This window comes from Takifugu rubripes, chromosome 21, assembly GCF_901000725.2.
Source record: "Takifugu rubripes chromosome 21, fTakRub1.2, whole genome shotgun sequence".
NCBI classification, from domain to species: Eukaryota; Metazoa; Chordata; class Actinopteri; order Tetraodontiformes; family Tetraodontidae; genus Takifugu; species Takifugu rubripes.
Window position 1 is genome coordinate 19,150,036 of NC_042305.1, and position 12,500 is coordinate 19,162,535.

At 49.3% G+C, this 12,500-nt stretch overlaps 2 protein-coding genes across 2 annotated transcripts in view; both read left to right on the forward strand.

Moving 5' to 3' along the window:
* Positions 1 to 2,007: 2,007 nt before the first annotated feature.
* Positions 2,008 to 4,915, forward strand: ela3l (elastase 3 like). Its single transcript, XM_029830201.1, has 8 exons — positions 2,008 to 2,132; positions 2,267 to 2,355; positions 2,473 to 2,570; positions 2,868 to 2,996; positions 3,112 to 3,248; positions 3,489 to 3,634; positions 4,518 to 4,670; positions 4,863 to 4,915. The coding sequence occupies exons 1-8, from the start codon at positions 2,069 to 2,071 to the stop codon at positions 4,878 to 4,880; spliced, it is 834 nt and encodes a 277-aa protein (XP_029686061.1). The 5' UTR covers positions 2,008 to 2,068; the 3' UTR covers positions 4,881 to 4,915.
* A 6,778-nt stretch (positions 4,916 to 11,693) lies between these two features.
* fam219ab (family with sequence similarity 219 member Ab) overlaps positions 11,694 to 12,500 on the forward strand; it is a 4,191-nt gene continuing 3,384 nt past the window's right edge. Inside the window, exons 1-2 of the mRNA XM_029830211.1 lie at positions 11,694 to 11,738; positions 11,865 to 12,156. Of these exons, the coding sequence (XP_029686071.1) occupies positions 12,079 to 12,156 (78 nt within the window). The 5' untranslated portion in view covers positions 11,694 to 11,738; positions 11,865 to 12,078. The remainder of the gene's footprint in view (positions 11,739 to 11,864; positions 12,157 to 12,500) is intronic.

The following is a 12,500-nucleotide window of genomic DNA, read 5'->3' on the forward strand; positions in this document are numbered from 1 at the left end:
TGGAAAAACAGAAAATGGAATTCATATCGATGCACATCTGCTGTTCAGGTAAACACGGTCTGTGAGAATCAGTTGTCAACAAAGCAACAAGCTCACTGCTGATGCTCTGGATTTACATCTGCACGCACGACTGTGGATCTTCTAAAAGTGCACAAACTATATTTAGAAAACATAAAGCCTAATAGCAGGAACGTCGTTGGAATAAACATGGTGCTGCTCCAAATGAGCTAAGGCTGCACTGTTGCATACGGTGATTCACAACAATATTGTGCACATGAGAGATGGCAAGTGTGGCGTTTACTGCCACAATCGCGCCACACAACAACCATAAAGCTCAGATAAGTGTCAGTCAGGGTCCAAGCACAGTCTGATAGGAAGAATGGGCTAAAGTGCATCAGTTCCAGCTCCCTCGGGTCGTTTCAACAAAGGAGCTGTGCTGTTTTTCTCAGCTATAAAGCTAATAAGCCTCATCAGGAAAACATGACTGACGGCATTAGACGGTGTATAAGCACGTGTGAGAGGCAAGGGGCACATTCTGCTAACGGCTCGGATCGGATCGGATCAGATCAGAGCAGAACGGATCGGATCGGATCAGATCAGAGCAGAACGGATCGGATCGGATCGGATCAGATCAGATCGGTTTATGGTTTTGCTCAAAACACACAAGGAAAAAAGATGAGTGCGACAATTTCCTTTTCCCTCTGTTCACCTCAGTCGTCAGTCGCGTGTGGCTGAATGAGTGATTTCATGAGGTGCATTAGAGTCCATGGAGTTTGAAAATTGGGAGCTGGTTGAGGATGATTCACAGGTCTATGATGTGTAACTCTATTTTCTTATCTATGGAGTGGGACACATGTAAACAATCAAAAACCACAGATGAAGGTATATTTCTGGGTGCACATCTGAGGGTTCAGGTTTCTTTTCTTCTCATGATAATCTAAAAAAATGACGCCTTGGAGCCGTCTGACCTCCAACTACCTACCTCCAACCATCCATCATCCATCCGTCTACTATTAACCGGCATTTATTCCTAATCAGAGGGCTGCTGTGACTGGTGAGGCAGGAATACAGGCGATGGTGACACCCGTGCAGCTCCCTCACTCACTATTTTTCACTTCCTGAACCAAACTGTTGCCTTGCTCCCTGAACAAGAGGTTTGATTTCCTCTGATGACATCAGATCACTCCGCAGGTCTCTGATGGAAGGTTTCTGCTTGCTGAACAGGTGAACTGTCCCCTCTAGTGGTGAAGCTCAGCCTACCATCCGAGCAGACATCTGTGCTGTTGATCTGGAAGAGACAAAAGTAGAGGGTTTGATTCTGCCTGAGCTCATTTCGTCTCATAACAGTGAAAATGAACAACGATTCCATGTTCAAACGGCTCCACACCACAGCTGAAGATAAAGAGGCCAAAGCTGTTGATTTAGCCAGTCGTCCTGCTCGATCACCGCGGGATCACATTTAACCTTTGGAACTAAAACGTTACAGAATGATCACAAACGTATGAACTTCGCTGCAGAACTGAGCTCAGAATGGAAGGAAGCTGTAAAAATGTGCATGTTTACTCCAAGTCATCGCTGTTTCCTGCAGCTGTGATGGAATTAATTCCTCATTTTTCTGATTATTGGTCACTGCTGCGTCCATGTTTAATTATTACTTTGTTCCAGAGGCAGGCACCTGTGATCCAGATGTTTGCCTCCCTCAGTATTATGCAAGCATTTATAATAATTAAGGGAAAAAGGAAGAGGAAAAACTGTAGAGAAACCCAAAAGCATTTCTATCCCAACGTGTTTCTTGAACTTAGACGCGTGGAAATGCTGGACAGGTGTACCATGTGACTCCTTACACCTGACAATGCTGATGTCGCAGCTTTTGTGAAGGTCATGAGAAATGTTCCAGCAAAGCCACCTGTGTGTTACTTGGTTCGGCCAACAGCAGAGACCCTCGGCCCCCGTTGGTCTGCATTTATCTGCGTAGGCAATGGCGACCCAATGGGAGTGTGTTTAACCACATTTGGAGTTGGCGCCGCCTGTGGAGTTGGAAGGTTTAAAGGCAGCCGCGCACGTGTCCATGCATCCATCCTCATCCGTCAGTATGCTCCCTCTACTGTTGGCTTCAGTGCTCATCGCTGGTGGTAAGAACATCTGGCCTCCCTAACTCTGAGTAGAGTAACTGTGTGCATATTTCCATAGAACACTGTTGTTTTCATCAAATGAGGCATCTGGGCAGTTTTTAACCCATTTTTCTATTTTATTTCCCTTCCCTCAGCGCTTGGGTGCGGTTCTCCACCTATTGAACCCCTGATATCCCGCGTGGTCAATGGAGAAGAGGCGAGGCCCCACAGCTGGCCCTGGCAGGTACTTTTAGGGGAGTGCAGCCATCACCTGGCAACTTAATGCTCAAACACCTACATAAATCCTTTTGAATTAAATAGGCAGAGCATGTGATCCATGCAACCTCCTTGTTGTCTCCAGATCTCCCTGCAGTATGAAAAGGATGGTGTCTGGAGGCACACTTGTGGGGGATCTCTGATCGCTGCCAACTGGGTCATGACAGCTGCTCACTGCATCAAGTATGAGGGGCAGATACACACCAGCCCGAAAATGAGAAATCAGACATCAGCAAGTCGTAGCCATTACAAAATCTAACCCGACTTAACCCTCACTGAAATAAGGATCGGTGAAGCCAGAAAGCCAAAATGTTTCAAGCCAAATGTCACACAGATAAAAAGAAAGCAGACTCAAGATCAACTGGGCCGCTGCCCAGATCAAATCCTCCACTTGTGGCAAATTGAATCATTAATTTGAGCTGATCAAATCGTTAAACTAAGCACAGTAAATCAGGCCTTAACAGTCTGTTCTGCCGGCAGCTCCAAGTTCTCCTACAGGGTGTTTGTGGGAAAACACAACCTGGTTGAGGACGAGGCTGCTTCCAAGGCCGTCCTGCCTGAGAAGATCGTTGTGCATGAGAAATGGAACCCCATCTTCGTGGCCTTCGGGTAAGGAGTGAGCATCAACTAAGGATCCAGTCGATCTATTGGGGGACCACTTTCCTCCTCTCTGGTTCTGGATGAATAATTGGATCGTGTGGTTCCGCCACCTCCCATCTGTTAGCAATGATATTGCGCTCATCAAGCTGTCCGAGCCGGTGACTCTGAGCGACCAGGTCCAGCTGGGACGTCTCCCTGCTGCTGGGACTCTGCTGTCCAACCTCCAGCCCTGCTACATCACTGGGTGGGGCAGACTCTACAGTAAGTCCAGCCTGTGTACGACGGGGCCCTGGCGTTCACCGCTCCATTCATCATGTTTGCAAACTGCTTTTAAGCAGTTTATTGTTAGCTTAACCAGAAAACACATCTGTAGACTTCTGGGGGCTTTTTGAGGTTGAGGTGTTCACTTTAAAATGGCTAATTATGGGTGGTGCGTGAGGATATCAGGTTTGACAGACGGCTGGTGGTGATGATGCTAATAGAGTGTGCCTGCCTGTTCAGCTGGAGGCCCCATTGCTGATAAGCTGCAGCAGGCGTTGATGCCAGTGGCCGACCACGCCACCTGCTCCCAGCCTGACTGGTGGGGGATCGCTGTCAGGACCACCATGGTGTGTGCCGGTGGAGATGGCATCGTTGCTGGGTGTAATGTGAGTCCCTGCTGTGTGTGTGTGTGTGTGGGGGGGGGGGGTACAAGCCATTATGAGGACACCACCCATAAAGATCATCTTACAGGAGTTTTACTGTAAAGGAAAACATTGGTTTTAGGTTTGAGTATTCAGACAAGGATGACAAAAGCCAGTCCTGAAAGGCCAGAATGCAGCTGTCTGTCCTACCAAGGTTAGAGTTAGTTTAGGTTAGGTTAGGGTTAGGGTTAGGGTTAGGGTTTAGGGTTAGGGTTAGGGTTAGGGTTAGTTTAGGTTAGGGTTAGGTTAGGTTAGGTTAGGGTTAGGGTTAGGGTTAGTTTAGGTTAGGTTAGGGTTAGGGTTAGGGTTAGGGTTAGTTTAGGTTAGGGTTAGGGTTAGGTTAGGTTAGGTTAGGGTTAGTTTAGGTTAGGTTAGGGTTGGGTTAGGGTTGGGTTAGGGTTAGTTTAAGTTAGGTTCGGGTTGGGTTGGGTTAGGGTTAGTTTAGGTTAGGGTTGGGTTAGGTTAGGGTTAGTTTAGGTTAGTTTAGGGTTAGTTTAGGTTAGGGTTGGGTTAGGGTTAGTTTAAGTTAGGTTCGAGTTGGGTTGGGTTAGGGTTAGTTTAGGTTAGGGTTAGTTTGGTTAGTTTAGTTTGTGTTAGGGATAGTTTAGGTTAGGGTTAGTTTAGGTTAGGTTAGGTTAGGGTAAATCCCAGCTAGATCAGGAGCCGTGAGGACTGGATTCAGAGCCCCTGGTTTAGAAAATTCATAAGATCAGTATGTTTTAATTTTAGTTATAATTTATCTTGGTGCTAACAACAATATTGCAGTTACTCCATCAGAAGATTAGATTAATGTGCGTTTAGTTTAAGATCAGTCATTTGATCACTGTAATCCCCCCTCCGTGTCCAGGGTGACTCCGGTGGCCCGTTGAACTGTCAGAACTCCCAGGGCGTCTGGGAGGTCCATGGCATCGCCAGCTTTGTCTCCGGCCTGGGCTGCAACTACAGGAAGAAACCCACCGTCTTCACCAGAGTCTCTGCTTTCAACGAGTGGATCGACAAGGTAAACCCGCACAAAAAGGTCACATTTAGTCATTAGTTTGTCAATATAAGAACGACATATAGAACAATGAATAACCCTGTAATTAGAGAAGTAACCTTTAACTTTAGTGACAATCACTTTATGAAAGCCATGAAATAAAATAAACCAGTATGTGCGAGACCTACACATGCTACCATGTTCTTTCTGTTTTAGGTTATGATGAACAATTAAACCAGGAAACGTTTCAATAAAAATGTCGAAGAAAACTTTTTTGTCCTGTTTGTGTTTTCAATGAGTCTTTAAAAGCAGCAGCCAAGTCAACAAGCGTCCAGCAGATGTCCTCATAGACCCGTGATAGGAAATGTGTGTGTGTGTGTGTGTGCGTGTGTGTGCGTGTTTGTGTGCGTGTGTGTGTGCGTGTGTGTGTGCGTGTGTGACTCTGGACTATTGTTACTCTGCTGGAGCAGCACTTTGATTAAACTGCTGCTCTCCGGTCCCGACGTTGAGGGTAATGTGGGGCATTAAAAGAATGCTTTGTCTCTGCCCCCCCCCCCCCCCCCCCCCCCCCATCCCCCAGGCACCCCACCCCCATCCCCCAGGCACCCCACTTTTGTTCAGAAATCCAACGAGGACCAGAGGAGCCAGCATGGCTGAAGAGCTGCAGAATTCTATTCAGATTCATTCATTAGAAGGTTGGCAAGTGTTTGTCACGTTCAGCGTTGGTCTCGTGCAACAGGCGCGATAAATGGACACGTTTCATTCCCGATCTACTATTTGCACAAGTGTCCCTGAATGCGTCCCCACGGGCCTGGTGAACTCTCCAAACTGCCTGGGAGCTGCTGACACCAGATGGGATGTTCCTACTCCGAGTCTTAGTATTAATAGCTTGGTTGGGGGGGCCGAGGCGGGTGGGGGCAGGGACGCGCAGAATCACGCACCGACAGCAGCATCTCCTCTCGGCCGTCACGCCTGCCAGCTTCTCTGAGAAGCCTCCGCGACTCCGCAGCTTGATTTCACCAACATTCCGTCGCCGAGCGCTTGCGCGCATTTTAATGTAGCGACACGTCACCGGGCGGCTTGATGACCCACTTCTGGGAAGAAGTTCCCGCTTCTCTAACACATTTTGGAACTTTGGACACGTCTTTTCACGCTTCTGGTCTCGGGCGTCCGATGCGGACACCGGAGGTCTGGGTAGGCTGATCCCAATCAGATGTTCCCGGGCTGCACGTGGAGCCGCTAAAATGCTACTGTTCTACCTTTGGTTCGTGTTTTTATGCATCAGCCGCTGTAATAATCAGCACCATGACGTCACGCAAGTGTTGAAGAAAGAAGCGGAAATGGAAAGTTAATGAGTTCATGTGTGGGGGGGCAGTGTGTGTGTGTGGGGGGGCAGTGTGTGTGTGAGTGTGTGTGGGGGGGGGGGGGGGGGTGGGGGCAGTGTGTGTGTGTGTGTGTGGGGGGGGGGGGGGCAGTGTGTGTGTGGGTTTGGGGGGGGGGGGGGGGGGGGGGGGGCAGAGTCAGTTCTGAAAATTTGGTGGATTTATGTCAAGTGACAACCTGTTGCCCAGAAACTCCAACATCAAATGTCATCAGTTATATCATCGGTGTGTTTGATGCAGGTGTGTTTGATGCAGGTGTGTTTGATACAGGTGTGTTTGATGCTGGTGTGTTTGATACAGGTGTGTTTGATGCTGGTGTGTTTGATGCTGGTGTGTTTGATGCAGGTGTGTTTGATGCAGGTGTGTTTGATGCAGGTGTGTTTGATGCAGGTGTGTTTGATGCAGGTGTGTTTGATGCAGGTGTGTTTGATGCAGGTGTGTTTGATACAGGTGTGTTTGATGCAGGTGTGTTTGATACAGGTGTGTTTGATACAGGTGTGTTTGATGCAGGTGTGTTTGATGCAGGTGTGTTTGATACAGGTGTGTTTGATACAGCTTCCGTTGACTCATGGTTCTCTCTAGTGTTTGACTCTACAACTTCCTGCTGACATCAGCGTCCTTACGTAACAGTGAGGCGTTAGATGAGTTTCCTAATTCCTTTCCTTCCTCTCTTCCCTAATTCCTTTCCTTCCTCTCTTCCCTAATTCCTTTCCTTCTTATATTTTCTTAGTCCTTTCCTTCCTCTGTTTCCTAATTCCTTTCCTTGCTCTGTTTCCTAATTCCCTTCCTTCCTCTCTTTCCTAAGTCCTTTCCTTCCTCTCTTTCCTAATTCCTTTCCTTGCTCTGTTTCCTAATTCCCTTCCTTCCTCTCTTTCCTAATTCCTTTCCTTCGCTCGTCACTCATGATCATTGATGTTTTGGCTTTTGCATCATCAGCTACTCATAAACTGCTGCCCCCCCATCCTGCCCCCCCCCATACTGCCCCCCCATCCTGCCCCCCCCATCCTGCCCCCCATACTGCCCCCCATCCTGCCCCCCCCCCCATCCTTCCCCCCCATCCTGCCCCCCACCCCCCCATCCTGCCCCCGATACTGCCCCCCATCCCGCCCCCCATCCTGCCCCCCCCCATCCTGCCATGCTAACCTGCTGAGGGCCCAGAGACTCACTAAAGCTCTCTGTCTCCCTCAGGGACCTGTGGACTGGACCTGGAGCTCCACCTGCAGGGTTCTGAGCCCCCCTGAGGCCTGAGGCTGCCACAGACCATGGAGCATGAACTGTTGATGGGTCTGTCGCTGTGGTCTGTTGTGGCCATCGTCTGTAACTCCGTGGTGGCTGTTCTTATACTCATCCTCCTCGGCATCCTCTACAAGGCCTGCCAGGTTCCCTCTCAGCAGGAGAAGGTGTCGCTTCCTCCAGAGCCGGAGCAGAAGAAGACTGAGCAGAAGTACCTGCTGACGGCAGCCTGAGGGTCCAAGACTCTCCAGGGTCAAGACTCTCCAGGGTCCAAGACTCTCCAGGGTCCAAGACTCTCCAGGATCCAAGAGTCTCCAGGATCCAAGACTCTCCAGGATCCAAGACTCTCCAGGGTCCAGGACTCTCCAGGATCCAAGAGTCTCCAGGGTCCAAGACTCTCCAGGATCCAAGACTCTCCAGGGTCCAGGACTCTCCAGGATCCAAGAGTCTCCAGGGTCCAAGACTCTCCAGGATCCAAGACTCTCCAGGGTCCAGGACTCTCCAGGATCCAAGAGTCTCCAGGGTCCAAGACTCTCCAGGGTCCAAGACTCTCCAGGATCCAAGAGTCTCCAGGGTCCAAGACTCTCCAGGATCCAAGACTCTCCAGGATCCAAGACTCTCCAGGGTCCAGGACTCTCCAGGATCCAAGACTCTCCAGGATCCAAGACTCTCCAGGGTCCAGGACTCTCCAGGGCCCAGGACTCTCCAGGGTCCAGGACTCTCCAGGACCCGGTGCGCTACAACGCTGCGGCTCCTCTGACCTGAGCCCAGGGGCCAGAGCAGCTTAAGCTGCTCCAATCCTCTTATGTGCTGCAGCTCCGTCCATCTGCTTGTTGCTTGGCTCCACAACAGCCCACACGTCCCTCTTCCACTCACTTCTGTTCTCTGCCATCTCTCCATGTGGGACAAACCTGCCGCGTCACAATGGATTAAAACAGGAAGCTTGGGGATTATTATGGGATGGTGCAGAATAACCAGAGTGTGGGACCGGGTGGAGATGGAGAGCAGATCTTTGCTGAAGATGAGAAAAGGCAGGAGCAGAATTCTCCTCTGATCCAGAAGTCCAGGCCCAGTTTGGCAGCTTCCTTATTGGACACTTTCCTCCGGGGGGGGGGTGGGGGGGGGGGGGGGGGGGGGTGGGGGGGGGGGGGGGTCAGCACGAGAAGGAAAACGCTGCTTCTGCTGCTGGAACACGTGATGAAGACTGAAGCGTGTGACGTCCATGTGGCGTGGACCCCGGCGCGATGATGTCACCCAAAGATCACTTCTTCTCTTTATCAAACTTAATCCACTTTGTGTTTGTGCAGGAACTGATCTCAGGTCAGGGGTCGTTTTTTGGGTTTTCATGACATCTTTTTGTTCCACCTCCATCTTTGTTCTGTGTCGATAACAGATAATATGTGGATAAATGCACTGAAACACGCTTCCATCGCCGATTCTTTGACTTGAACGAAGAAAAGCCTTGTTGTGGGCTCGTTACTCTTAACGACCGCTGCAAATTCTTTTAAACATAAGAGCTTGAATTCAATTTGCAGCTCGTTTTCAGTTTCCTGTGCTGCAGTTTATCCGTTTGGAAAGTATTGATCTGAAGCGCGGCCTCGCGCTGGCGCTGGTCACCGGCAGCTGTGGCGCGCAGCAGCATCGGAGCGGGAGGCTGCTGATGCTGCTGTGCTGCTACTGATGCTGCTGTGCTGCTGCTGAGGCTGCTGTGCTGCTGCTGAGGCTGCTGTGCTGATGCTGATGCTGCTGTGCTGCTGCTGATGCTGATGCTGCTGTGCTGCTGCTGATGCTGCTGATGCTGCTGTGCTGCTGCTGATGCTGCTGCTGATGCTGCTGATGCTGCTGATGCTGCTGTGCTGCTGCTGAGGCTGCTGTGCTGCTGCTGAGGCTGCTGTGCTGCTGCTGAGGCTGCTGTGCTGATGCTGATGCTGCTGTGCTGCTGCTGATGCTGCTGTGCTGCTGCTGATGCTGCTGCTGCTCCTGCAGGTCCACGTCAGCACTCTCCTCCTGGTCCAGCTGGCAGGAGCTCAGGAGCTCTGCTCTGTTCTACGGTCCAGCTGTCAGGCAGCGCTAAAGCTCAGCAAAGGTGGAGGAATGCAGCACAGAAATCACAGGTAATAATGAAGAGAAGCGGTTTAGAGTTCTGTGTTCAGTCTGAGTTCTGTGTTCAGTCTGAGTTCTGTCTCAGTCTGAGTTCTGTCTCAGTCTGAGTTCTGTCTCAGTCTGAGTTCTGTGTTCAGTCTGAGTTCTGTCTCAGTCTGAGTTCTGTCTCAGTCTGAGTTCTGTCTCAGTCTGAGTTCTGTCTCAGTCTGAGTTCTGTCTCAGTCTGAGTTCTGTCTCAGTCTGCCTCTGCCTCTGCCTCTGCTTTGGTTTGGAGAACGTTCCTGTGGAGGCCTCAGCCACTGGAACGGCTCCTTCAGCTCTGCTGGCCCACACTTCTCTTCCTCCCTTTTCTCCCACTCTCAACCCCGGATGTGTTCCTCCACGTTCTTCCTTCCTTCTCATCTATCATCCACGTGAACCCGAGCGCTGCAGCCACATGCAAAGCAGCACGTGCACACACCTGAGTTTCCCGCCGCTCCGTCCTGCACAGGTGTTGGATGACTGGACCAACGAACCCGTTTGCAAGGCAGATTTTCTGAGAGTTGTTCTGCTCATAATCTGTGTGTGTGTGTGTGTGTGTGTGTGCGTGTTCCCCTCTAAACAAAGGTTTGTTGCTAGGCGCTAATTTGGTTAAAATTCCCTTTAAATCCACGTATCCATTGATGGGAGCGTATAGCTGAAGGTGGAAGCCTTTTTTCTGGACTGGTCACCGAGCTACAGATGTATTATGTAATGAGCAGAACAAATATTACAGAGGCAGAGATTAGTAATAAACACAGGAGAGGCTGGTAATCTGCAGGACCAGAGGCAACACTGGAGGGGCTTGCATAACCCACATCAGCCCTGACTGACTCATGGTGTGTGTGTGTGCGTGTGTGTGTGTGTGTGTGTGTAATACAATAACAGCAACCATGAAGTTAACCAAGTTTATACATTTAGCCGCGGTGTGAGGGCATATTTTAGCCAATTTTAAACCAATATCTGCAGTGTTTTGTGTGTGTGTGAATAATTAATGACCAAAATTCTAATCACACTTCAACTCTTTATTCCAGGACCCCCGTGGAGCCCTCAACACTCATCAGAATTACACTCACACAGGCAGACAGTCATCAAATCGATTTTGACAAGAGTGTGTCTTCAATATCTGAAACCATTCTAATTCTGCATAATTAATTTGATATGAATGTGTACTGTGTCAGCAGAGGTCCAATTACAGCCTGAAACAAGATGAAATAATGATGCTCACAGGAAAAGTATCGATATGCATGTCAGGGCCAGAACCCCCCCCCCCCCCCATAGATAGAGATTGTGAGATATATTGATGGGACTAGTGAGGAAAACAAAATAAAATTAGCTTTCATTTCATTTAATTACCTTATAAATATAGTCTTGTGTTTATAATGCAGCCGTAGCCATCTAACAAATATGGAAGCGTGTTTGACACTCGTGCACGTCGTCCTTCCTCCCGACTGTATGGAAGTAGGACGCCCCCTAGTGGTCGCGCTGTGAACACGCCTGTTACCGTGCAGCAGAGCATCCCATTGCTGCCCCCTCCTGGCACACAACTATAAATTTACGATCAATTAACACATTTATAGGCAATCAGTGTGACAGGATGCCAAAATGATGACAAAATAATACAAAGTCATAAGAAAGACATTTTTTCCACAGCAACCAAAAAAAAAATCACCGTTTTGTTCTCAAGACCTGCAGAACAAATAAATTATAGCAAACGATGTGTGTGATTTGGAGAACAACAAAAGATGTATTCATTCATAAAATAATGTTGCTTTAAATGGATTTTAAAGCTCCAGCTAAGTATAAAATGTGCAGGTTGTTTCAGCAACATTCAGCAGGCTAAAATGAAGTCAAGCGACCCGCCGACCTCTGACCCCTCCCACCCCCTCAGCTCATTGTAATTAATGTTTTTGTGTGATGGGTTAGGGTGGGTCCTGGTCCTGGTCCTGGTCCTGGTCCTGCTCCAGGTTAGTTAGTCAGGTTAGTCCCTCAGTCCTGTCCAACAGGTCTAAACCAGTCAGTAAGAGTTCCTCTGGTCTGAGAAGATAATTTAAAAGAAAATTACACCGTTTGATATGTGTTGTTCTTCTGTTGCTTCCAATTTGTTGATTTGATTAATTACTTCAACGTGTCTGAAGACTTTATTCATAAGTTGAGACATTTGCTGCGTTTTTAATGACAAATGCCTGTTTTTTTCTGATTGTATGGCAAACATCAAAGCCTCACCAGTCTTGCAAATAAAAAAAGAACTTCAAATGATAATGTCAAAAAAAGTAATTGAGTTAATTAGATGTCATTGATTTGACCACTGATCTGAGGTCAAAGTCCTGGAACGTGGAACAGCTGGTCCTTGGAGGTAAAGATCCCCCTCAATGGGAATTCATTCATTCATTCATTCATTGATTCATTCATTTATTATTTTCACCGACCATCTTCCTCCCTTCCTTCCTCCCTTCCTTCCTTCCCGGTCCGGGAGCCTCAGGTTTGACAGCCCAACCCGGAAGTGGGTGGTGGAGCCGCCGTCACCAAACTGGTCCCACCGTCGCCCGACACACGGGCTGCTGGGATGACGCTCGTCATCGGAGAAGCGCTGCGATCTCCTCGAATCTGAGCTCCATCTCGGTGGATTCGGACTCGAATCTCGTGGCAGCGCTCGACAGACTCCGCAAGGAAAACGGAAGCGCGTTCGTTCCAACATGATGGAAGAGATCGATCGGTTTCAAGTCCCGAATGCGGTGCAGGAGGCGGAGATGCGGGCTGAGATGCAGCCTCTGGTGAGTCCGCGCTGGATCAACCGCTTTCGGCCTTGTTTTCATGTTTCATGCATCGTTCTTTTCAATCAAGTTTGATCCTTTTGACTCGCGCATCGACTCGCGTTCCCGAGATCATCATTCCGTGATATTAGCTGGAGAAGAGCGTTTGGAAGTTTTAATTTCAGCACCGTCAAACGTTGGGATGCGTCCGGTCTGCTGCGTAACGAGCAGCATCCATCATGTCTGAGGCGCAGCAGCATCCCAGCACGACATCCATCCCGACTCTGCTACACCCCCCGCACCCGCGCAGCCCGTGCGGTCGCCATAACGACGTGACTCGACGGGGACACGCACATATTCTTAAT